We start from the raw sequence: 26,982 nt of genomic DNA on the forward strand, positions 1-26,982 counted from the left end.
TAGTATTTAAAAATTATAAAACATGATTGAGTTCCCCAGGCAAGTTCTTTAGGCCTATAGCAGAATAACTAAGGGATGGTTCAGGGCTCAACTGAGCAAGAACTAACTATAAGCTTTATCAAAGAGGAATGTTTTAAGCCTTACCATAAATGTAGAGATTGTGCCTGCCCCCTGAAACCAAAGAGCCCAAAGAACCCAAAAATTGTTTCATCAGTCATGGGAAAGACTTATTCCCTTGACTGAAGTAAAATAGTAATTCTGAAGAAAATCCACAGGAGGTCAGTATCATCACAAACTCAGCAACAAAGCTGTCACTGAACTCCTACACTGGCCTCGCTTCCCTTTATATACGGCATCCTGTACATCCTAAATACACCCTTAGTTTACAATCACATCTACAACTTCACAGAATAACATTCACTGTCTACAACATACAACTATGGCTGTGATGTTCTTCACAGCAGGTTTTCTCTGTCATTATCCATCCGTCATCTGCACTGTTCGGTTTTTTCAACATGTGATAGTGTACATGTAAGGGTGTAGGCAGAGCCCGTTAGGTTAAATTGTAATTCAATTATTTATATTATTGTCTTAGGAAACTGTGAGGGAATATAGTCAAATTCTTCATGCGAGTATAAAAGAAATCTCTCTGAAGTTCATACAGATGATTTTGTGACAGCAAGACTTGGTTCTGTAAAAGGTTTCAATCATGTTAATGTTATGACTAATAGAACACACTGATGTTGTAGAAATATATCAGATGTATTTCTTAGACAGAGATACAAAAATTTCACATCAATTTAACCTCTGCATGTTTCATACAGTGATGAAATTAAAAGGGCCTGGAATATATTGTATTAACCAAAGCTAAGACAAAGACCAAAAGACTTGAGAAATTTAAAATTGTTGAACACAATTAGACATTATGTGGCAGCAGTGGATAAATCCTGCAGATACAGCTTAACCTTGAAATGTGGGATTATAATCAGCATGGATTGATTTTTTCTGAACTGCTGATCTTCTGTTCTGTAGATAGAGACACCTTGTTAAAGAAAGAGGTCAGAGGACAATGGTCAGACTGGTTGGAGAAGACAAAGAAGCTGCAGTAACTCAGATAACCACTCTTTACAACTGTGGTGAGCAGAGAAACATTACAGAATGAACACAGCCTTGAGGTGGATAGTCTTCACATCAGGTTCCACTCCTGTCAGCCAAGAAAAGATGTGTGAGGCTGCAGTGGACAAAGACTCTCCAGCACTGTATAGTTGTAGACGGGAAAAAGAACCTGGAATAGATTCCTGCTAAGGCTGCAAATGCTCTGAGTCTGGAGTTGAGTGTGTAATTCCATGGAGCTATCCTGCCCTCTTTAAACAGTCCAGGGATGTCTGAGTCTTTCTGTCAGCGTTAATACATCATGATGTATATATATATTATCTTGAACTTTAGATTTAAGTTTATTGCTCACTTTCACTGTCTTGAAGTTAGAAAATCCTACTCTTGGCAATTATCTCGGTGCAGATATGGGTTTTGACTTCACTCAACACTGAGCCAGGAAACATGAGCACCAGACAATTTCATTTATTTGAATTTTCTTAAAAGTTTGCAGATACATTCTCTGTTGACATTTATTGATTTATGATTTGTTTATAAGCAATAAGGAAGCACAATATAACAGCAGTTTCAAACCTGAACCTCTCACAGAAATGGTAAGAGAATTATGTGTGTGTACATGTGTGCCAGGCCCATTGTTCTCTGAGCCATTGATTACACAATAAACTGTAAATATCATCGGAGCATTCAGCTGGAGGGAGACGAGCTCTGGCTTATCTGAGCAGAGCTGGAGGGGGTGTGGAAAGATCGAGAAGAATTAAGGAGAGAGGGCGAACAGCTGATTGTTAAAACTACTGCATTCAGATCTTTGTGAATGGCCTCAGTTTCTGTCCGCACTTAAAAAGCTGTAAAGTTCAAAATAGATATAAAGATACACCCCTGTTTACGTATGCTAAAATTTCAAAAACAAATTATTTAGTTAAGAATGATGTCATTTGGAAATAAAATCTTATTATATTCATTGAGGGATTCAGAAGTCATCACTGCATTTCCATGAATTAAGGCCGACTTTTATGATCATACGGTTCTTTGTGATTAAAGAATAGATGTGTTAAATAACAAACAAAACTTTAGTGCAGTATGTTTCTAACAAATGTGTGATTAATCAATATGTAGATAGAAATGATGTTGAGTGAACCTGAGGCTTCTGGTAGGTTTGGCTCATGGATGGATAATAGAAATAAAACAGCCCAGCTGCAGTTTGTATTGTGTCAGAACAGGGGTGCCACATGAATCCCATTAAAGGTCCATAACAATATCAGGCTCCAGATAACTCCTGATGTATATTATATTTTCATTTGACCTCCCCCATTTGCCTTGCATTGTACAGTATATGTATCCTGTTGCCTTTGAAAAGCCATCAAGTAAAGAGCTTACAGCCGACTACACAGCCTCATTATATTTTCTCCAGACACAGAGTTCCCATACACATAGATCTTTTTAGTAATAAACATTAAATATAAAGCATAGCAACTTAAATAATGATAAGTATGAAAACAAATTTTGGGGCCCTTCTACAAGAATGAATAGTGGAATAGAAAGATCAATAGAATCTCCACTGTCATAAACAAGTTTATCTACCTCTAGAGGCAGACAGTACTAAAAGGAGATGACATAGGATATTAGTGTGAGAGACAAAGTAAGGAGGAGGGAGGTTAGTGTTATTACAACAATGATGAAGAAGGTCCTCTTGTTTTGTCATCTTGTCTTTAAGTACTTTTAGTCTACATCTTACCAGACCTACCACTGGTATACTACTAGTTACTATGACAACAAGGGTCCTGTATCTATCTGATTGGGCTGTGTTCAAGGGTTGGGACAAACAACCCATATGAGTTGTAAGGTTGGAGGACTTGTTGCAAAGCATCAGCTAAACCTAAGCTACTGAATGCAATTGTGAATAAATCTGATATTGTTGTTCGACCCACATTGACTGCTTAGCTATTTATTCACATTTTATTAATACTGAACTACGGCTTGTCCAAAACGCATCCAATTTGAGTGTCAAGTGTGATGCCAATAAGATGAGTGATTCGTGAGATATGCATTTCACATAGATGGACAGACATGGAGAGTTTGGCATGTTAGACAAATTTTTGCCTGTCTACACATCTATCTCATGACCAACTAAATGTTGTGATGAGGCCCAGTTTTTTTTACCTTACTGGTGGAGTAGAATACTGTATACATAAATATTATACCAAGACGCGACTGCATCTCAAAGGTAGAGAATATGGGGCCATAGCTCAGGATGATAAGTACTCCGTCTGCTGCAGGAAATCAAAAGTTTGCCTCCCCCCTCTCACCTTCCCAGTCATACATATGTGCCTCACAGAAAACTGCACACCTCCTCCCACACACTCCCTGTGAAGAGGTGCATCAAATTACAGCTCGAGGAGAAAGAAAGCAGGAACTCCCAAACTAATAAAGTTCAGGCCTTCATGATTGAGTGTTTCTGTACACAGTGAGTGTACTGTTGCTGTATTCGCAAGACGAGTAGCAGCCGCCGTGTTTCATTGCATTCTCCAATTAACAGGTTCCAACTGAAAACCTGAATACAATGAGAAAATAATACCATGAGAGAAGCGCAAATGTGGGCACCAATTATAGGCTCTCATATGAAGCATGATGACAAAAATAACACTGTCAGCTTTACTCTCCAAACCTCAAACAATTTTTCCTTAAGGGCCCACTGAAGTTGCTGCGGTTACCATGCTTTTTGGACTCTCTCTCTATAATTGACTCTTGGTTTTCAACCTGAATTCTGCAGTCCTGCACAAAGCAGTGATTATTCCTGAGCAGCGGATGGGTTGAAGGGGGGGAGGTCTGGGGTTAGGAGGGGCTTTGAATGAATGCCACTACATTTTCATGAAACTGGTTGGCTGCTCATTCTTTGTCTCCAACTTTCTGAAATCCCACAATGCCTGACTGAAGCCACAGAGCACATGAGTTTGATCGAATCATCACAATGACAGATGACTAAATTGAACCAGAAGAAGGGGGCCTCTACTCAGTACCCCATCGCTAAAAATAACTGCTTATGCCCCTTTAAATGGTCATTACTTCACAAGAGAGCAAACCGCTTAACAACATGAAAACTGTTAAAACAACAAACACTGAAAGCACTGAAGACAACCATTAGTGTCCAAGAATAAATGGATATGTGTCTGAGCAAGCGAGTGGGAGAATGCCAAGTCTTGCACAGAGAACTTTCTTCACACTTTACTTGCGATCCATGCAAGCTGACTGATTAATTTTACATTTTACATTATACTGTAGCAACCGGTGAGCCGGTCGCTACAGTATGATTCATTCTAAGTTGAATTTGTAGTGCAACATCTGTTTGAATAATTTGAGAAGTGGTGTTTGATAGATAACAGACAGAATAAATACAAATGCTATCTTCTCAAGTTAAAGTATTAGAAATGTACCCAGTATTTTCTGAGCTGGCCTGCAGCCGAGCAGTCTTTTTTGACCGTCACTGTAGCTCTGACTGAGTCCCACTTGCTTAACTGAAACACTGAACTGTGTGAATTGGTCATGAACTAGAGGTGCTGTCTCTTTGACAAACATGCCAAACTCCAACACTGTATTACTTTCCCCAGCCAAAAATAAAAGAGAGACTTGGATCCTAGAAATTACCAGATTGTTTCACAAAGTGACTCAGTTCATTTCACTTAAACATAAATTCGTTCTTTTGAACTAATTGTTAAAGAAAGACTCAATAAACCATGCAAGATGCCCAACCAAAACATCAGATACCCTGCTGCATTAAGTTGGAATGACGGATGCCGCTGATGGATATGAAAGCTCCTTGTGCGCGAAGAATTCTACCCAAAGTCCAGCACTTTGACACAGTTTCTTGCGGAGGGAAAAGAACGAGTGTGATTAATTATTAACTGTCAGAGCCACAAGCCAAGATAAGGTTCATACATGAATTAATGGCAAATAGTAAAATATCGAAAGTTGCCAAGCCCCTCCATGGGATGTATCAAAGTAATGAGGAAATGGCTGAGATCAAGAAGTCCTACAACTGGTTGGATAAAGCTGGTCTGAAGGATAGTAGAGGCTCTGATGATTTCAACACAAGAACAGGCCCAGAGCAGCAGAATAGAGGCTTGTTCAATGTTTTTTAATATGCCTTTTTATAGTGTTTTCCACATAACATGCCTCATTTATTTGTTGGCTGCTGTAATTTTTCTTGATTCATAATGTAATTTGACCACCAAATTATAATCAAGTCAACATTAGATCCAAGTGAATGTCCGTGCCAGAGGTGATGAAATGTCATATGGTTGTTCTTGTTATATCATGTTCACAAGAACGTGAGGTTACCATGAAATTGACCTTTGACAACCTGAATGTTTGTACCAAATTGGACGAAATTCACTCCATGTGTTCTTGAGAAGTTGCAATCAAATGACCAAAACAAATTTTTTACGGTCAATGACCTGGAACTTTGACCACAAAATTCTGATCAGTTCATTTGTCAGTCAGAGTGAACTTTAAAAAAATATTCCCATAATGATTTATTGAAATATGTTCACAAGAACAAGATGGATGGACGAAAACATGCCTCCGTCACAGGCATGGAGGATATCCATAATTTGACCATTTTAGATATATCAGCAGAAGTACCAATAACTCTTTCTTACATGCCTTCAAGTCACTGCTTGTTGCATTAATATCACTAATATCACTAATACCACTAATATCCATTTCAAATTCACAAATTCATCAATTAAAGTAGCATCTGCTCTCAATATGGCTGGAGATGTGAGACAGTCCTAATAATAGTGTGCAGACAGGCTTTCAGAATTGAGAATTTAAGGTTTTATTTATTACATACAAGTTTCTTTACAAACCATGTAACAGTGGACTGCTTTGCAATGAGTCACTACAATAAATACTGTTTGGGAATACAAGAGCTAAGATATGAAAATATAGGTAATGTAATGGACACATGGAAGTCTAGCTACAAAATTGGTCATCTGATTTCCATCAGGATTCACATGCTCACAACTTTAAGAAAAACTATCTAGCGATTAAATGTGATACAAAAAAGACATCAGGAATAACTGTATCGCAAATTGTGGCTGGATGTATGAATACAGACAGAACACAGAGGGAGAAGGCACATAAATCAGCCTTTTGTTGAGGATTACACATGGGAATGGATCAGCTAAGTTTCAGTCCATGAATAGACATTGGAATGAAGCAGCTACTAGACCACCTGTCAACAAAGTTATAACTACTTCAGTGTTCCATCTTTTAAAAAGTGGGTATTAAAAAGAGTGCTCTTCAGCTTAAAACCATATCCATCACTGTATTTCTCAATATACTATGATACTACAACTTCTTACAACCTTTGCTGCTCAGATAAATGAGTCTAGGTAAAGAAGGAAAACACTGGAGCTTCAAGAGAAAAGACTAGTGAGGATAGCAAAAGACTTGCTCTGTTGTGTAGATAAAATACACTTGTTAATACTGCTCTGAAGGTGAAGGTCACCACTAATAGTCAATGCCCTGGTCGCTGTAATGGGCGCTGTAGTTGTCATGGTAACCTCCTTGGTACTCCTCCTCCTGGAACTCGGCCTGATAGTCACTGTCGCTGATCTCAGAGCCGTTGGTGCCAGTGCCCTGACTACCATTAGTGTGGGTGACTGGCTCTGTCGGGGGAGCGCAGTACTTGGGGTCATAGACCTGTCGACCCAGACCGTAAACACTCATGCCCCTCTGGGACGCCACCTTGTTGGTGCCCATCTGAAGGGAGATGGTGGAGTTGTCCAGTGGCTGTTGGGCCACCTTCTGGTCAAAGATGTCTCTTCTGGTACCCGGAGCCGACATGCCCGCCTGCAGGAAACCAAGTAGTGCCGCAAATTTTACAACATGATGATAGCACAACGGTATTAAATGCTCTGTTCTAACAGAATGAAAGTTCCCTCTAGGAATGTTCATGATTCATCAACGAAGGATTATTCGTCATTCATACCACTCAAGGTCAATTAATACAAATTTTGGGGGTAAAGTCACATTATTTCACGCCAGTTTTAAGAGCCAGTATATGTCCTTACGTAATAAGTCATCATTGTAGATGGTCTTATTCTAGTCTTAATGAGCACTCAAATCACTTATATGCAGCTTCTTTCTCTATCACACATCTTTCATACACTGCCGTCACACTTCAGTATGTGGAATGACGGAGATGGGGATCAAACTGACGACCTTCTGGTTGTGGACAACGTACTCTAACTCCTGAACCACATCTCATTAAAATTAAATCTTTCAACTGGCTGTGGCTCAAGAGAAATAAATAAATAAATGTTTTCTCACTTTCTACTGTTTGTCTAGCATTCGGTGCTATGAAGGTTAGAGTAATATGTTTTAAAGGTGTTCATTCTGCACCATCAGCAATGTGATTTTTTTACACATCTTATATCGCTTTTAATAGTGGGGGCTCATTGAAAACAAAGAGCGGCATGGAGGCAAAATCAAACCAAAACTTTTTTCATTTATAGATAATACAATAATTTTCTTTTTTAATTTAAATCAATCTCTGCTTATAGCGGTTTCTTCTCTGTCCCATAAGAAAAGCATTGAAAGAGGACTGGGTTTTAACCTGGCTGGCTCCTTTGTTGGTTCCCATCTGCAGGCTGATGGTGGTCTGGTCAAAGGGCTTGTCAGTGTGAGTCTTTGGATCATACAGGTGCCTTCTGGTTCCATAAGCAGTCATTCCAGCCTGACTTGCACACTTGTTTGTTCCCATCTGAGGACAAAAGGCCAGCATTAGGATCTCACCAAATCATTCAGCATTTGATCTGATTGCTGTCTATGTAAAATAAACCTATAATGAACCACTGACATTTAATTTCAATAGGTGTGCTGCCACAATAGCTTTTCCGTTGGGACATCTCCCAAAAAATATCCCAGTTTGAGAGATCATACATTCTGAATGCTCACAAACTTGGGTCTTGCAGAACCATAAATTACTGATTGGCTTTAGTATGCTAGCCTTTAATGCACCATTGTTATACAAGTGGCTATATATAGCGCAGCTCTAGAGATTTTATAACATATAGACCAATGAGGTTTGTTTGATGCCCATTGTTGCAGAAAACAATATTAGGCACATACAAACAATGTGACCATTGCACTATTGATGAATCAGCAGTCATTTGTTTTTTCTTCCCTTGGAAGGATTTCAAATTACCGTGGAGATGGAAATCACAATATTCTGGGGAAACTTTTTGCCTGGGAAAGTTCTTGGGTATTTAAGTAAGTATCCTCTGAGCTTTGGTTGAAAAGCATTCCGTCATTGGCTGGGTTCTGATTATAGTACTTTGACTTTAAGTATTACCATAGATTGATTGTAAGAGAGACGAATGTGTCTATAAGGAAAATGTTGAGTCTATTTGTTAGGTTGTTATATTAGCTATTACTAGGGATGCAGGATATATCGGTCAGATATATTATCGACCCGATAATGAGAACTTTATATTATGTAAATTTCGGAATCGGAAATTATTACAGATAAAACATCCGATAAACCTTGCCGCGCTCATGACTTCATTAATCTATTCCTGTCCATACCAGTGTGATGCGATTAAATCAGAACAAAAAAACTGCGTTGCCATTGTGGAAGTTTTTCACACTTTGAGAGTGACTTTAGGATTACAATTTGCAACAAATGTGCGAATTCAAAAACAAGGGAAACTTTAACAATAGGGGGGGAAAAGGCCAAAACGAGTATCAGTGCAGCAATGCCGCTAGGGAACTCTGAGTCAGCTCTGTGCAGCAGGCAGGAGCTATATCAGCGCAGTCTTCCTCCCCGCCAGCCTCTGGAGAGCCTCCAGATACCGTCTACATTCTGCCAACCGTGCCAACTCTGCTCGCGTGGAGCCCCACATTGGGTGCCCCTTGTGGCAATAGACCATGCCACCTGGGTCTCTCACACACAGCCAGAGATGGTGCTGGTGCTTTTCATCATCTTTATTAAAGTCACCAGGTGAAAACATACATTAACAAACTCTTAAACTTAAAGCTGCTGGCGACTAACTTTGCAGCTCAGTATTTTATCTGAATTTCTATTTTAATACATTGACATGTCTTATTTGAGATGTCAAAAATATTTAAATGTAGGTTCTATTGAAGGAGAAATGTTCCTCTTTTCCTTTTCTGATGTACTTCACTAAAAAACTATATGTGGGCCTCAAGACCAACTTAATCACCAGCACATAGTTACCTGCAGTCCAATGACACACTGACCAGCCTTGATCTTCTCATCGTCAAAATGTCGAGCTTGTTTGTCTGCGTATTTCACCCCAATATCCATCTTTGAGTCCATACCTTTGGTCTTTGCCTGACAGAAAGAATATGGTCATCAGAATAATGTGACACTCGATTTTTGTCCAATAAGAATGAAAGATGTGTTCTTCAGTAGACAATGACCCTCTGTACTGTATGTTCACTCACCATGTTTACCAGTGCGAGCAGTGTGGTCTGAACTTGAGTCAGGTTCCCATTTTCAAATAGATCATTGGCTTCGAAGATGTCGTTGGGCTTTAGACCATAAGCCAGGATAGCTGTGATGAAATTCCCAAGATTTTCCAGCTGCAGAGAGCAACAGAGAAAAGTATGACTCATGAGGGATGGAACGGTGTCTCCTGAACAAAGGCAGGACCAAGCAACAACAGCACATATAAAGCTGTTGGTAAAAAGCTATGAAAATACCATGAGTGAGTCAATTTTCATTGGAGCTTGATGTACAATAACTTGTTTTAAAGAAGCTAAATCATCTATATGAAGTTGACCTCTGAGTTGTTTTAAATTGATACCCATGGATTACTACCAGCTCAAAACATTACCTTGTGCCAGTTCAACTGTGAATGGTTGGTTTTCTTGACTGAACCCGGTCGTATCTTATTAATCAGTCTGAAAGAAGGAAAATAAGTATGAGAACATGTTATTGGGATACATTTGAACACAATTTCTGCCACCAGACATTGGCCTGTGACTGAATCATGCGGTGTGACGCTAACACAGCAAAATGTTGCCATCTATGCAATTTTGAATCGTAACACCAAAACCAGCAAAAACACACATGCAAACACCGAATACACAGAGGACTTACTCGCAGAGGATGACTCCATCCTTTAACCCCTTCTGGAAGTTCTCTCCAATAGTCATTCCTGTCACCTCCTCAATCCAGAAACGCAGTTCCTCCTCCTTTTGTGGGTCATATTTCTGAGCAATCTGAAAGATAAAATATAATTTAAAGTCTACATTCCATTTTGGAAGTAATGAATGATTGAATTAGCTAAATAAGGTATAGATTGTGGCTCCAATGTTATTGACTTCAAAACTTGATGCATTACCATATGATCATGAATTGATTTTGATACAAACATGCTTCTACAAATATTAACAAGAGCGGCTGGTGCTATCTCCCTCAGGGTGGCAACATTCATAGAAAAGTTTCCACCCTGCCCTCCAATGTGGCTATTAGGAATATGTGTTTAAATGAGTCAACGCCCCTTACTCATTAATACTCATATTCCTTGCTGCACAGGCAGAGGCTGAGGGAGGGCCGCAATTTTCAAATCTAACCTATCGATAGACCCTTGACCTACACAAAGTTGTAGCTCATTTGAAAGCCTGATCCTCAGCTTTATACATGCACGCAGGAAATTACAAAAAAAAACAACAGTTCAGCATGTTATTACATTTCAATTATATCATTTTCACCTAACCTAGAAAGATAGTCTGGATAACTCACAAAGCCCTCTGGAATGCCAGATTAGCCTATTATTCATTATTAATAGAACAAAATTAAAAAACAACTTGAGGTTCTTCTTCAGCACTGCAGCCAGGCTGACGGTGAATCATAATCCTATACTGATCCATCTATTCATTTAACTCTTGAACACTTCTTCAAAAATACAATTTTAACCATCACAGACAAACAAACACCACCTCCTCCTTGTGAATAGCAGAGGTACACTGTCTAGTCCAGTGGCCTTAGAAAATAGTGTAGCACCAGAGTATCTTTATCTAAACCAACAACTTGTCTAGTGGGCCCTATTGCGACTCAACTTTTAAGGAAGTTTTTCCTTTAATTGACTGTTGTATATCAACTCAATAACCAGCTACACACTGCAGGCTATTAAGGTAGTAGTTATTAAACCTCAGCATAAAAAGTCCATACTTGACCCAGATATTTTAGCTATATCTAGACCTATATCAATCATCTCATTAATTTCTAAAATCATAAAAAAAAGCTGTTGCTAAAGAAGTATGAAACTATTTGCACAGTAGTGACGGGATACTAAATGCTCCTCTTAGATAAAGCTTTTACATAGAGCTGGTTTATGTGAATATGAAGCTGATGAGCTCATGGGGGAAATAGGATACTTTAAAACCCATGACTTCCAATTTGTGGTAAATAACTCAACAGTTCCTTTCTTCTCTGAGCCGTAACACTGAAATCTCAACACACACATGTTCACAATCCATAATTACACTCAGAAAACATTGGACATTGACTGTGCATTTCAAAAAATTGTATAAGTAAGAAGTTGTTTAAATCAATTGATTATTTCTCAAATTTCACAGAGAAATACCTAATGACATCAAAGTTATTCCCATGCATCCAACACCTGTATCTCCAGCTATCACTGTTCACTTAGATAGATGATAGATAGGTAGATAGATTACTTTATTCATCCCCGAGGGGAAATTAAGTCGTCATAGCAGCCGGTACATTTGAATACAATAAAATACAATACAATAGAATAAAATATAAAATATAAAATATTGCGGTAGAAAGAATAAAAACAGAAACCAAAGATAAAATAGGTAGATAAGGTGCAGTGGCAGATGATGGTAATAGTACTGATGATATGATGGTAATGTTATTGTTAGACAGTATATAAAGATAGTACAGTATATATAATATATATTTATATATGATAGTAATTATACCAATATAATAGCAGTATATAGTAATAATAATAGCAGCAACAGTATATATAATAATAATAGTAAAATATAATAATAATAACATGTACACATGTATAAATAAAATATGTGTATATAGACTTATATATACAAAGAATATACAAAGAGTATGATATAATATATGATATATAGTACGGGTATCAATATAAGTATTTGGCGATACAATAGATAATATAATATACTGTGAGTGTAAGAATATGTAGACAGAGTGTGCAAAAGACAATATTATTGTATGAAATGATGAATTGAGACAGGTGTGTTTAGATCAGTTCTGTGATGGTAGCTCTGACAGAGGTAGAGGAGTTGTATAGTCTTATTGCGGTTGGGAGGAACGACTTCCTGTATCGTTCCTTAGAGCAGCGGGGTTGAATGAATCTGTGGCTGAAGCTGCTCCTTAGCTTGTCCAGTGTTTTGTGGGGGGGGTGAGAGGGATTTTCCATGATTGCCAGCAGTTTTGCCAGCATCCTGTCCTCCACCACCTCCTCCAGGGTGACAAGCTTAGAGCCAACCACAGACTCTGCCTTCCTAATCAGTTTTTTCAGTTTGTTGGCGTCCTTAGCCTTGATGCCCGTACCCCAGGACACCACAGCAAAGAAGATGGTGCTCGCCACAACAGACTTATAAAACATCTGCAGCATCTTGTTGCAGACGTTGAAGGACCTGAGCCTCCTCAGGAAATAAAGCCGGCTCAGGCCCTTCTTGTAGACGGCCTCTGTGTTGGTGGACCAGTCCAGTTTATTGTCTAGTGTGACACCCAGGTACTTGTAAGCAGGGACCACCTCCACAGCCGTCCCACCGATGCAGACAGGAGAGGGCAGGGGATTGTTCCTCCTGAAATCCACCACCATCTCCCTCGTCTTCTTCACGTTGAGCTGCATGCTTACTTACATGCACACTTACATAGAAAGTAGAGGATATCTGCTTATGATGAGGATAACTCAAAGGACAAGTAAATTAGAAAGAACATCATTAAACATATTTCAAATAAAGACAACAATTTGGACAATTCCCAGAATCTCTTAATTAAAGACATGCCATAATGAGAATAGGGCTGCAGAATTTCTGCAGACTTATATATTATAATATTATAAGACTTATATAGTAGGTGGCAAAGCCTGTGGAAACTCTGGAGTCTCTCACTCTGACATTTGCGTTCACACATACTCTCCACCAGAGAAACTATGGAGACTCAGATTCAGTACATGTCTGAAGGCAGCTTTAATTGCATAGTTTCCTACCTTAAGAACTATTGGGAAAAGTCTGGATCAAACCTGACTGATTTACTGACTGACTAATTGCTGCAGCTCTTACCAAAACCACAATCTTTGTTATGCTCACGACTACTATCATGATTACACCACGAAATATTCCATCATGACTCAGAGTAAAGGGTAGACGCTCTTGTTTGGTGTTAGTATCAGTACAAAAATTTGTAATTTAGGAAAAAATGTGGGACATTTTATGTTGGTGGATTTGAAAACACAAAAGAACCCCATTGAGAGGCCAAAGAGCTCAAATGATTAGAAGGAAGGCATTTTTCTCTTTTCTTCTCCTAGCAGCAGTTATTTTGGAGGAGCAGTGCCAAGAACTCTCAGAAAGAAAAGTCAGGCATTGGAAAAAGGGATATAATTCTCTTGATGGAACCATTAAAATGAGGTTCTGAGGAAAAACTATTGAACGTTACAATTTGTGCAAGCTTGAATTGAAAACCAGGCCCCTCCCAATTTCATCTTTGTACCTAAAGACATTTACTGATGAGAGCACAATACTGCACACATTTGGAAAATAAGTTAAATGAAGTCCTTGCTACTGGCAATACAATTATAAGAGTGCACAATCAGGGGTTGCATAGTTTGAGTCAGGGATTTAGCTACATGGCTCAACTAGGCTGAAACACTGAGTATGATAACAAAATCACCCAAATACAGTGGTTAATCAATATGAAGCTGATTGGCATTGGTCATATCATACATGACTGAGTGCTGAACCAACAGAGAGGCCACTATTCATTAATATGTAACCACTTCTCCAGCTAAAACAACACTCCACATACCACACACTGTGGTAAAGGAGCCATGTTATCAACTGGGAGTAGAAAAGCAGAAGCAAAAAGTACATACCAGGAGATAAGAATAGATTTTGGACTTCAACTGGTACACCAACAGGAACTGTGCTGACAGGCCGATGGCCAATATTCAGTTTTTACCATTACGTCATTAAAGCAGGATGAATATAACATGGTAAAATTCCCTCTTATCTACTCGCTACTATGCCAATGGAGGGGTGAGTGAAGTGTTTGAGTCCCCAAAACACTTTGGAGTATCAGTGGTAAACAGTGTTGCAGCCAAATCCAATGCAATTGAAGTTACTAATAATACATTTTTCAATTGTAAAAAAAAAACATGTCTCTTTAATGCTTGTGTGGTGTCATCCAAGTGCGCTCCTGGTCACAAACACACACAAGCTCTCGCCCAAGGTCACACATGGGGTCGGCAGGGTTCGCGTTGGCATTGGATGCAGTCTTTGGGCATAAGACATGGTGTAAATGACGCAGTTTCATGTTGAATAGGAATGTCAGCACATTGGATGACACCACAAGAGAATTACGGAGGCATGTTATGTTTTTTTCTGTTGTTTTTATTACATTAAAAAAATTAATCCCCAGTTACTTCAATTGTACTCAACCTTTCTAAATGTAAAAGCTATTAAATTTGCAGGAAATTATGTATTATGTTTGTAGTAGGCAACAGCTATTATGTTTGAGGGATTATTACATTAAAAGCTGCAAAATGGCACTTCTAACTTTGTTAAACCTGCTGCTGTCATGAAAACTGATACAAGCAAACACTGTACTACTCTACTCTATACAGACTGGAAAAGAAAAATGCTGGCAGAGTGGAGAAGCTGTGACGTGTGTCGAAAGTAAGACATGCTTCATCCTGTGACTTATAACATTTCATACAACCACTTCAGTGAAAAGGTGTATTTAATGTTTATATTTCTTTATTCTCTTGTCTACCTTGCTCTGAGGTGCCTGCTGCTGTAACAATTGAATTTCTCCGGTGTGTGGATCAATAAAGTTTGATCTTATCTTAAATAAAATCCACTGAGGCGCATTGCTCCGCTAGTCAACAAGCTCCTCTGATGTTTTTTTTTTTTTTTTAAATCGCTCACACTTAGAACTGATCTTTATAAAAACCTGCTGAATTCATATTTATGTTGGATAAATGGGGCGTAGCTTCTTCTGTAACAAAGAAGTAAAAGTCCTCTACGTGTCCTAATAACTTGCGATCCGTGATGGTGTTTATTAGGGCTGCATGATATATCAAAAATATATCAACATCACAATATCAACGATAAACGTATCGCAAAAGACGGCAAAAACTGCATCAATTGGTGTTTCATGCGCCACGCATTGACACTCTGCATGTCAATATATTTGGCTAATCAGTTGGAGCCCTGCTGCCCTAGATGATAAATTAAAGACATTCAGATCACTGACAGGTTTTTCTGTCCGGAAGAAGAGAATAGAGAAAACAGAGAATTTGAAAACAGAGATTGAGGCGGTGAACATGTGTGCAAACACAAACACACCAGCGCATTATATATCATCAATCTAAGGTTGTTGGGCTGGTGGCCGATTCTAGCATATCACCCAATCCTAATCTAAATGTAAACTGTCGAACTAGAGAGTTGCTAAAAGAAGGAGAGAGCTTTGAGTGATTGTGGAGAATCAGTAGGTGAAAAGCTGGTGTAATAAAGCAAATATCTAAATTAACAGGATGGATACAGAGCAGTAAAAAAAACACAAACACTTGCTAACCGAAAGCAATAAATACATTCGGGTCCGTAACTTTTCAGCCAGTGTCAGCCTATGGTCTTCTCCAATGCTTCTTACATTCTGCTTTCACTTGCAAGCTATTCCGATGGCATCTTTATATTTTTTGTTTTATTTGATCAAACGTAGCTCTTAGAATTTAATTAAATACAGGCCTTATCATTACAGTCCTTTTAGTCACAAGCGAGTCTATATATGTACTTCAGTATGATGCAATTTGGTCCTCTGTCAGGAGATCGGCGTTTTAGCTCTGCCTTGTTGAACATCAGTTACAACCAAGTTGTCTTTACCTCTCTGCCAACCCCTCATACTCAAAAATCAGTTTCCTCGATGCAACAGCCAGTTGCCCACCCACTGGTTAAGAGAACAAAAGGGGGTGAAAACAAACAGAAGAAATCTATAGCATTGTCTGATGTCTGCTGATCACACTAAATCTCATCACACCAAGGTTTCCCCCAGTGCTTTATAGGCCTGGCGGGCCGCCGGGCCGCCAGGCTTCCCCCCCCCCCCCCCCCCCCGCCAGGCTAAGCGTCGCTTGTTTATTTATTAAAAAAAAAAAAAAAAATGTTATGCACCAGAAACATGATACCAAAGACGGCATTGCGCTTTTAACCGCATCTGGTGATACGGTTGAAACCGTAATGGCGACATCTTATGGTCAGTATGTGAACCCATAAGGTAAGAGGTCAGGTGTATTTTCCATCACCTGAACCTCCAAAACACGACCTGTCTCTACCACGCAACAACTTTCACGGAAAAAGGGTCAAAAAACCTTGGACTCTTTCTTTTTCCGGAGTCGGGGGAGCACCGGAGGAGACGATGAGGCCGCTCTTTCCCCCACGGCCAAGCGGAGAGTATCGCCAGCGAGCCGACCGAGCCGCGGCTCGATGATGAAGCAGAGCCAGAGCTAGTTAGCGCGTATGTTAGCGCGTCGGATGTCAGCATTTCGAATGTTAGCATGTCGGATATTAGCACGTCGGATGTTAGCGCGTCGGAGCAGCCTGCTGCGAGCCGCGATGGGAAACATCGAAGTAGCGGATTTAACCCAAAGTTTAACCCAAAGACCTCAGGAACAGGCTGCAGGGGAAAAGCCTAACTGCCTGCCTCCGTATAAAAATAAATGGTCCCTCTGTGGCTGATCTTGACTACAGTAAGGCTCTGGAGGAGTTCTTTCAGAAGCCGAGACGGATCACTTGCAGTGATCCAACCTGCACCCTGTGCAAGAAGTAAAAGAGGTCACACAGCATACCTCTTCAGGCCCTGAGTTCCCTGTTCCCCCTTGGCCATGTTTGCACTTTTTATTTATGTTCATTTATTTTACTTTTAAATGTGACCAGAAATGGCTTGTTTTTTTAGATTCACTTAGATTTTACTTGAAAACGAATTGATAATATTTATTTTTATTTTATTTATTATTTTTTGTGTTTGTAAACTGTATTATGTAATGTTAATAAGTATTGTTAATAAATGTCTTACAATAACAATTGTCATAATTTCAAAATTCCTGTCAACTTTTAACTTTTTTTTTTTACAAAAACACGGTCGGCCGCCGGTCGGCTTCTCTAGCGGCCCTACCACCAGGCTTAGCAAGTTTTCTGGGGGAAACCCTGACACCTTTACAAAAAGAGGAAGTCCATCACATCAGATCATCGCTAGTGTCTGGCAGAAAACGTATAGCATTGAGAAAATGGATAATAAAAACAGTACTGTACAAACTAAACCACAAACGTTCTCCAGTCTATTGCGCCCAACCTTCTTCCCTTTATCACACATCTCATTAACACTTCCCTGTCAACTGCCTGTTTCCCTAAAGGCCGAATCATAGTACTGCAACTGCAACTGCGGCTGGCCAAGCAGTTGCATCGACCGACTCTTTTTGGTTTATGGTTCCCCAAGGGTTGCGTGTGTCGCAAAGCAATTCCCAGCCAGAACACTAGGCGGAGTAATGTGTTTTGTCGAAGACGACCTTAGATACGCCTTCTTTCTTCTTTGTCGACCGTTTATTTACATCGCCACTGCGGCTCCTCATAGCATTTTTCTGGCGGACAAATCCGCCAGTCAGTTACGGGTTATACAAGTGGTCATACTTTCGGATCTCTTCCAACAAACTCTATTTGGTCCATATTCGTTCTTCTAAATCTTCCGTGGTTTCTGCCGGTATTATGGGGCATGAAACCAAAAACGCGACTCCGGAAAGGTTGTAGTTAGCAGACCAATCACAGTCTTGCGGGCTGCATGAGGCTCGCGTAGCTTTGTCGTATAGTTAGAAAAATTGACGGATGCACGCAAGCACGCAAGAGGCACGTTGCGTGTCTTGCCTGCTTGCTAGCCTGCGTAAAAACCGACTATAAATCGGCCTTAACTCTCTCAAGGAGTCTGGTTTCAAGGCAGGCCACTCAACTGAGACTGCCATCCTTGCTGTCTCTGAGCAACTTCACACTGCTAGAGCCGCCTCTCTCTCCTCTGTCCTTATCCTTCTGGACCTTTCTGATGCATTTGACACAGAGAACCACTAGTTCCTTATTTCGGAGGTAAGAGTTCCGATATACATCTACATAAATTAATCTTTACAGAAGCAATGGGTATTGCTCGTCACTGCTCTACTTCTATGGAGTTTCTCATAACACAGAGACCATTGTAAACCCCTAAGGAGTGGGGGTGGAAAGGACAACAACCATCATAGTTGCTGTCACTATATAATTTCTAACTGGAGGTGTATACTACTGTTCGAAAGCTTGGTGACATAAATGCTCATAAGCTATACCAGGAATTATCTTTACACGGCACTGCGTTCCAAAGCCCACTAAATCTCCAGACATTGCTTTTTCCACTTCAGAGGACTTTTTTTTCACCATACATAACACAAGTGGTTCACAAATACTAAGTGTTTATCATTTCCAGGCAAAAATGTAAAAACTCTTAATTTAAACTCATTAACAGGTTTATTCCACAAAGCAATTCTAAGGGTGAGCTACAACTTACTCCTAGCTTAAACACATCTACTATCAAGGCTTGAAGCACAATCAAAAGCCAACTAAGCAGAGTAAAAACAGCCCAGGGGATGGGGTACTGATCAAGGGGTTTGTGCTAAAGAATTTCAGGAATGTGATGTGCACAGCTCAGAGAGGAGCATGGATTACTGATCATGCATTGTGCAATGGAACACAGATGGGCCCCTGCCTGTCCTATACCTTTTGTTTTATGCACTCTTTGACAGAGGACATTTCACTGCAATAAATGGAGCACAAGTTGTGCAGGAAAACCAGGCATTACAATTTGGAGACAAATTTTGAACACTGCTGCCTTGAAATGGAAAACAGGAGTTTGAATCTCAATATCAAGAATTCGGTTGAATGTATGCAGCTTCATACTCGAACAATGAGAGGCCAAGAGTGGACACAGGACTTTAGCATTTTTTTTTTTATATCAATTTTTGAAGTTCAAGTGCACTTAACTAATAAAGCACACTGTTGTGATTTATGCTGTTGAAAATATTAAAATGTTGGCAGCAAGGCTGTGTGATAATCTCAAATACCAAGAGAGAATATTTTATATAGCCTGTGACCAGAAGAATCACCATACTGTTTGACATTATTCTTTCACAAGTACTATAAGAGGTTAGTGGTAATTGAGTATTTTATTTTATATGGTCTGCAACATACATTTGCAAAGTACAATTTCTGGTCCCTGAAAAACTGCCAGGCGTACACAAGCAAAGTTTTAACTTGGCTGCCCTGAACAAACTTGTTCTGTCACATTCACAGCAATGCATCTTGATTAATAAAATCATTCAGACCAATATGAACTTTCTTTATTTAGAAAGTGCTTTAATGATATTATTGACTGTTACTGTTATTACAATTGTGCCGCTGTTTACGAAATAAGATTTTCAATAAAAAAATTGGCTACAACAGTAAATCTATGACAGTGGTCAGTGCTCTTTACACTGATTTGACATTTTATTCCGTTTAGACGTATGTGCTGCACCTAAGGCTTAAAAGGGACAAACTGATTACTGCTTCTACTGTATCAAGGTGAAACCTGCCTGGCCGCCTACTTTATTGAACGTAGTGGAAAACGTGACTTAATTATGTTCAATCACTGCATCGATGCAGAGTCGTCCAAGACCGTTAAGCGATTCATCTAAGAATCAAGACATTTCCACACCTCTAACATTCACTCATCTCCATCATCTTGATTCAAATTTCTTGCCTGCACTCGTGTTGAAGAAAAGAAAATGCTGTCAAAATGACAAAAATATGATCTGTGACAGAGCCTAATACGATACCATAGACGCTTTTCTGTTGTCACACATTATATATTGTTATATGACATAGTCCTATCTAGCAGTGGTGTGTTTCGATTAATTTCCATATTCTCTTCAAATGTAATTATGGTTTAAAATGAATAGGATCGCTTTTACAATACATAGGGTGACGCAAGTTGATGTTAACACAAGCAGTTCTACATACATTTTCCTCTGGACAATGTGTAAATGGCAAAATTCCATCAACAATGCTACATTGGATCTAGTATGTGGAACAGATCCCTGGGACCAGCACCAGATAAACTGAAGTGGATCTGATGACACTCCTTGAAACTCCTTGCTCAAAAACCTTTACCAACATACAACAGTGCCCTAAGATTATGTCAGCATACAATTTGCAGTTAAAAGTTCAGTCCCTCCCTAGGAAACAGTCAGAATCAATTTCATGCAAAAAGTCAATTTAGTGGAGCTTCTAATCACATTACAAAAACTTCATGTGAGTCATGATATTGTGGATGTCCCATTGGTTTCTGAGAACGGTTACCAAGTGGACTTTGTGGTTGGATTGTTTTCTCAATGGCTTTTGCCAAGGTCAAGACTAAAGGCTGAATTATAGTCCTGCGACTGCAACCGCGGAAGGCCACGCAGCTGCATCGACGGACTCGTTTTGGTTTATACTTCTCTAACGTGCTGCGCGTGTTGCAACGCAATTCACCGCCAGAACCCTAGGCGGAGTAAAGTTTTTTTTCAAAGACAAAACACACAAAGAAGAGACGTCTTCTTCTTCGTCGACTGTTTATTTACATCGCCACTCCGGCTCCTCATAGCCTATTTCTGGCGGACAAATCGGCCAGTCAGTGACGGGTTATACAAGTGGTCATACTTTCGGATCTCTTCTGCCAAGTGCTCTTCTATTTGGTCCATATTCGTTCTTCTAAATCTTCCGTGATTTCCGCGTACTGTGGGGCATGAAACCGGAAACTAGACTCCGGACGGGATGTAGTAAGCAGACCAATCACAAGCCTTGCGGGCTGCGTGAGGCTCGCGTCGTTTTGTCGTATAGTTAGAAAAATTGGCGGACGCACGCAAGCCGCCAGAGGGCACGAAGGGGGCGTGTTGCGTGTCTTGCGTGCATGCGTGCGTGCGTGCAACCCGACTATAATTCGGCCTTAAGCTTTGAGAGCCTCTCTAGTTAAGCTCTACACATAACAGAAGATCATATGCAAATTGACCCCCAGTAACGCACAAATAACCAATGTGGTTTAAGAAGTTGGTGCTACTTTTTTTCAAAAGCTACATAATTCAAATTCTGCTGGTCCCATTTTATATTTCTTAAGATAAGCATCTTAAATTATTGATTTGATAGGACTGGAAGAATGATGAATGATTCTCCTGAAATCTTGGTATCGATAGAAGAGTTCTCAGTGTCTGTGAGTTGTCTGAAAAACTAATGATTTTGGGTCACAGACACACTTAAACAATCTTTAATACGTTATTTGTGAGAGCTGATTTGCCTGCGGATAGATCAAATACACCTGACAGTCAACACTGGATATGAAAGGGAGCTGCACAAAGAATGTTTTCTCCTGAGCTTCAACAACAGATCTGTTATTGAGAGAGCTAACTGAATATTTTGTTTTTTTCCTTCATCTGAATGTCAGAACCCAAGAGTCACGAGTGCATCCAAATAATTTTGCACATTAGCACTGTAATTTTCTCTCATATATGGAGTGAGATGCTGCCCTGCAGAACATGGCCTATGTTAAGGACGGCGGCTTGGCAAACATATGAGGCTGAGGTGGACAAATACATTTACTATCTACATCAAACACAGATGACACTGGAATCATCCACTAATCTATGTGTTCAGAGACAAAGGAACTCATTTCCCAAGTGGCAGTTCTACTCCTGAAAGTTCAGATGAGTCACTTCCTGTCGGGGGAATATTTTCCAGTGACCTTACACATGCTTGAGATTTCAATGGAATGACCACTAACAGACAACTCTACTGTATTACTTCTTCATCACTCTTCTGTTTCTCTTCTAGCCTGTAATTTCAGTTCTGTCTAAAATACCAGCGAAGGCTTGAATTGAAAATATTGCAGCTTTATACAAAAGACACAAAAAGATGCAAGCAGCATGCTTGTATGAAGATCTAATAACGTGGTTAGTTGCTTGACTAATGATACATGTTGTAAAAGAGATGGAGGAAAAAAACACGGCTATGCTAGGGTTCTTAGTATTATATTTTAAGAGACTTGACTACATTGTGCATCAATAGGTATAAAAATGTCTAAGATCAAAAGTATGACTCCATTTTCTCAGGCTGCGATGCAATTTAAAGGGCCCATATTTTATACCTTTTGGGGATTTAATTTTAGCTATAAGTACCCCGAAAATGATATATCAGTGGTTTAAAGTCGAAAATACTGCTGCAATGTGTATTTCCATGTCCTGTCGTCTGCCTCGCTCTGGAGCTGCAGACAGAACAGACTGTTTTCGTCTGCCTCTTGAGCCCCTCCTCTGATTGGCTGACTGCACTCTGAATGGCACGCTACTGGGCCATCACCGTCTCATTCTGGCGCATTCACTCTGGTAAACACAGCTGAAAGTTGTAATGATTGCAGCTATAGAAGACCAGCCACATATGTCCAGTCGGTAACAATAGGATGTTTCTGGACTGTAAGTTACACCGTCCTCATGTTTGTTCAAGTTTTAGCAGGACAGCTGGTGAATGTAGGAGTAACGTCCTGAGTTACAGTAGGGAGTTTCAGTCCTGAGTTACAGTAGGGAGTTTCAGTTGGAGTAACGTCTACGCCTACGTTACTCAGTACTGAAAACACAGCAAAACGGCACGTCAGAAGAAATAAAGCATAACCTCTGGTCTCGAACAGTAACGTTCTTCTGAGGAATGTGCACCATCTCCCATCCTTACATCCCTCCACGCTGCAGTGTTTCTTCAGTGTTGGTTGTTGTGGTTAGCCTGTGGTAGCTAACAAGCTGCTAGCTCAGCAACAAGTCTGCTTGGGTTCACGTTCAGTGCGGAGGGATGGAGGTTGATGTGACGGGGAGCGGGGGTGGTGGGTTCGGAGGCTGGACTGGTACCGGCTGGGTGGGGCTTAGCGACAAGTTTGATCCCGAATGACTCATACGGGGGAGGAAGTGCGAAATAAGACTTTCTTATAACATATTTCTTACAATGGACTGAGTGAAATAGTCTGCGGAGTGACTTTTATAATGCTTTGAGGGTCCATACTGACCCCCTTCAAGATATTACGGATAGTAAATGCCCAGAAAATGTGTTTTGCACAATATGGGCCCTTAATGTATGCAAAAAAGACATAACTGCCATGGCTGCCTAATGGAATTTTGATAAATGATTTAACATATATGGAATCGATTAAGAGCAGAAATGCTTAATGTTCTGCTGCAAGAACAAATATCAAAACTATCGTCCTCTGATCATTTTAAGCGTGAAGGTTCATATTTCGATTTTGGTTTTTATACATTTTTTAACATTGATATTACACTAATAAACAATTTCAAGTTGAGGTAAATTGCTTTAAAGGTTATGTTGTTAAACTGCTTCACGTGTAAAAAATGCGTATGTGCAGAAACATCAAACTTCATGACAAAGAATACTTCTGTTGTGGTAAATACATTTATGTTTTTTGTTCTGAAACAGCTTTAAGTAGGTAAATGGCATGAAGCTGCGTAGCACCCTAATGCTCTTTTAACATGGATCACATCAGTGTGTCCATATTCCAGGAGCAAGCCACAAGTTCAGTAAAGATGGCAAGATATTCACAGATTCTGACTTCCCGGATCAATAAGTCATAAGCGAAACGTTGTTAAAGCACACACGCTGCATAATTCCCAACGTAGCAATGTGGACAACGGGCTACAGGCCAGTTATCATCAATATGAGTCGTTCTCTATGATGGACACATAACATTGGTGTCTACGTGTAGCTTGCTGAGAAACGAGTGCGCAGGGAATGTCTACAAAATGCAACACCGAAAAGAGATATTACAAAAAAATATTCAATAACCTCACCGTAATACTATATATTCTCACGACAATCATGTCACAGGTCCAGGGAGTCCTGCTGACTATGCTACAGTAAAAAGTTAAATTTTTTTTTTATTTATCGTAATTTTGGGAAATATTTTTTGGGAACATATTCAATAACTTTACTGTCTCATAAAAATCATGCTAGAGGTCCAGGGAGTCCTGATGGCTATGCTACAGTACCAAGTTTGGAAAATTCTGTTTTGTATAATATTGGGAAGTATTTATTATGGAAACTATTCAATAACTTCACTGTAGTAATGTATATTCTCCCCAAAATCATGTCACAGATCCAGGGTCTCCTGATGGCTATGCTACAGTACTAAGTTTGGTGAAAAGTGATAATGCGTAATTTTTGGAAATATGTATTATGAATATTATTCAATAACATCGGTCTAATACTGTATATTCACCTCAAAATCATGTCACAGATCCAGGGTCTCCTGCTGACTATGCTACAGCACAAAGTTTGGGAAAATGTGGTTTTGTATAATTTTGGGAAATATTAAATATGAATATTATTCAATAACATCGGTCTAATACTGTACATTCACCTCAAAATCATGTCACAGATCCAGGGTCTCCTGCTGACTATGCTACAGCACAAAGTTTGGGAAAATGTGGTTTTGTATAATTTTGGGAAATATTAAATATGAATATTATTCAATAACTTCCCTGTAATACTGTATATTCTCACCAAAATCACGTCACAGATTCAGGGTCTCCTGCTGGCTATGCTACAGCACTAAGTTTGGGGAAATGTGGTTTTGTATAATTTTGGGAAATAGTAAATATGAATATTATTCAATAACTTTGGTCTCATACTATATATTGTCACCAAAATCACGTCACAGATTCAGGGAGTCCGGCAGACTATGTTACAGTACTAACTTTGGTAAAAAGTGGTTTTGTATAATTTTGGGAAATATTAAATATGAATATTATTCATTAACTTTGGTCTCATACTGTATATTTTCAACAAAATCCCGTCACAGATTCAGGGAGTCCGGCTGACTATGCTTCAGTACTAAGTTTGGGAAAAAGTGATTTAGGATAATTTGTGGAAATATTTGTTGTGAATATTATTCAATAACTTCTGTCTAATAGTGTATATTGTCAGCAAAATCATGTCACAGATCCAGGGTCTCCTGCTGGCTATGCTAGAGTACAGGGAAGTTATTGAATAATATTCATATTTAATATTTCCCAAAATTATACAAAACCACATTTTCCCAAACTTAGTACTGAAGCATGGTCAACCGGACTCCTTGGACATGTGACATTACTTTCGTGAGAATATACACTATTACAGTGAAGTTATTGAATAATTTCCCTAAAGAATGTTTCCAAAAATTATGATAAAGGACATTTTTAAAACCTTTGTACTGTAGCATAGTCAGCAGGACTCCCTGGACCTGTGACATGATTGTCGTGAGACTATGCAGTATTATCTCTTTTCGGTGTTGCACTTTGTAGACGATCCCTGTGCACTCGTTTCTCAGCAAGCTGTACGCAGACACCAATGTTATTTGTCCATCACGGAGGACGACTCATATTGATTAAAACTGGCCTGTAGCCAGTTGTCCACATTACTACGGTGGTAAATATGCAGCGTTTGTGCTTTAACAACGTTTCGCTTATGACTTATGATCCAGGAAGTCCGAATCTGTGAATATCTTGCCAACTTTATTGAACTCCAGCCACACACCAGCAGCTGGTGCAGGAATCTTCCTCCGCAAACAATGAGTTCACATAGAAACTGCGTCATAACAAACACCGTTTAGTGTTTAAACGACGTTAGACTGTGCATTATAACATCACAATAACTGCGTTAAATCCTTAAATACGGTTAAACTTGCTCTCGTGAACTAATCCATAAGAAAAAAGTAGGCTTTCATCATGAGGAGATTATATTGTGTCAGTCCAGTGTGTTGAATATTCACTGTAAACACGCTTTACTGGTCTGCAGCAGGTCTGCAGCCGTTAGCTCACATTTTAGACAATAGTCGCTGGAGCGATCTTTAACTTGTCCCAGACTCCATTCAACTCTGCACAGAGGCCTGCAGCAGAACCTCCGCATCATTAAATGTGCACATTCCACTCTGCTCTCTTTGTTTGCCTGTTGTTACATTTGGAGGTTAATCTCTACTCAGTGTGCATGTGTTCTCTTTCTATATATCAGTCAACAGCCGAGCTGAGAGAGGCAGAGGGAAAAATCGGGAAAGTTGGGAAAGTTTACTCATCGTGTGCTTCAGGCGAGCGGACATTAAAGAGGCGCCGTGCCGAATAAAGCAGTGTTGCTTTTCTCAAAGTCGAGAGAGACCGAGAGGAAACTGGTCGAGTGTGAAATTAAAAACGCGTACGCAAAACCCCTGGTTTCCCTCTCAGACAAAGGGGTAAAAGTCGCTTACTTTGCTTCTGACTTCAGCAGACAATCCGTAGGCTGGCCCCTTGTTGAAACTAGTCATTTTGTTGGTTTGTCCCGCGTGAAGCCAGAGGAATATCCTGAGCTACAGTGCAACGTAGAGCCGTGTGGAGAAGAGTCCTCTCAGGCAGCAGCTGGCGGCGACTTCTACTGCAGACTATTCCGTGGAGTTTACAGAGAGGATGGTCTCACACAGGAAATAGGGGCTCACACTTTGGGACATTTCAGTGTTTGCTGAGAAACCACAGTCAAATG

At 39.7% G+C, this 26,982-nt stretch overlaps 1 protein-coding gene across 1 annotated transcript; it reads right to left on the reverse strand.

Moving 5' to 3' along the window:
* Window positions 1-5,920: 5,920 nt before the first annotated feature.
* cnn3a (calponin 3, acidic a) lies at window positions 5,921-26,982 on the reverse strand. The gene is made up of 7 exons (XM_053412121.1): window positions 26,714-26,982; window positions 10,241-10,362; window positions 9,975-10,041; window positions 9,583-9,720; window positions 9,353-9,469; window positions 7,730-7,876; window positions 5,921-6,963 (listed from the first exon to the last, which is right to left on the reverse strand). The coding sequence occupies exons 1-7, from the start codon at window positions 26,768-26,770 to the stop codon at window positions 6,622-6,624; spliced, it is 990 nt and encodes a 329-aa protein (XP_053268096.1). The 5' UTR covers window positions 26,771-26,982; the 3' UTR covers window positions 5,921-6,621.

Source organism: Pleuronectes platessa, chromosome 20 (assembly GCF_947347685.1).
Source record: "Pleuronectes platessa chromosome 20, fPlePla1.1, whole genome shotgun sequence".
In the NCBI taxonomy this organism is placed as follows: domain Eukaryota; kingdom Metazoa; phylum Chordata; class Actinopteri; order Pleuronectiformes; family Pleuronectidae; genus Pleuronectes; species Pleuronectes platessa.

Bases quoted from the DNA above. Each gene is read 5' to 3' on its own strand.
- cnn3a (XM_053412121.1), bottom strand. From the start codon at position 26,770: ATGACTAGTTTCAACAAGGGGCCAGCCTACGGATTGTCTGCTGAAGTC. The intron at 9,470-9,582 runs GTGAGTGAACAT...TCTTTCTGTCAG, and splicing joins TGCTCGCACTGGTAAACATG to GCAAAGACCAAAGGTATGGA. The intron at 6,964-7,729 runs GTTAAAACCCAG...GGTTTCCTGCAG, and splicing joins CCAACAAAGGAGCCAGCCAG to GCGGGCATGTCGGCTCCGGG.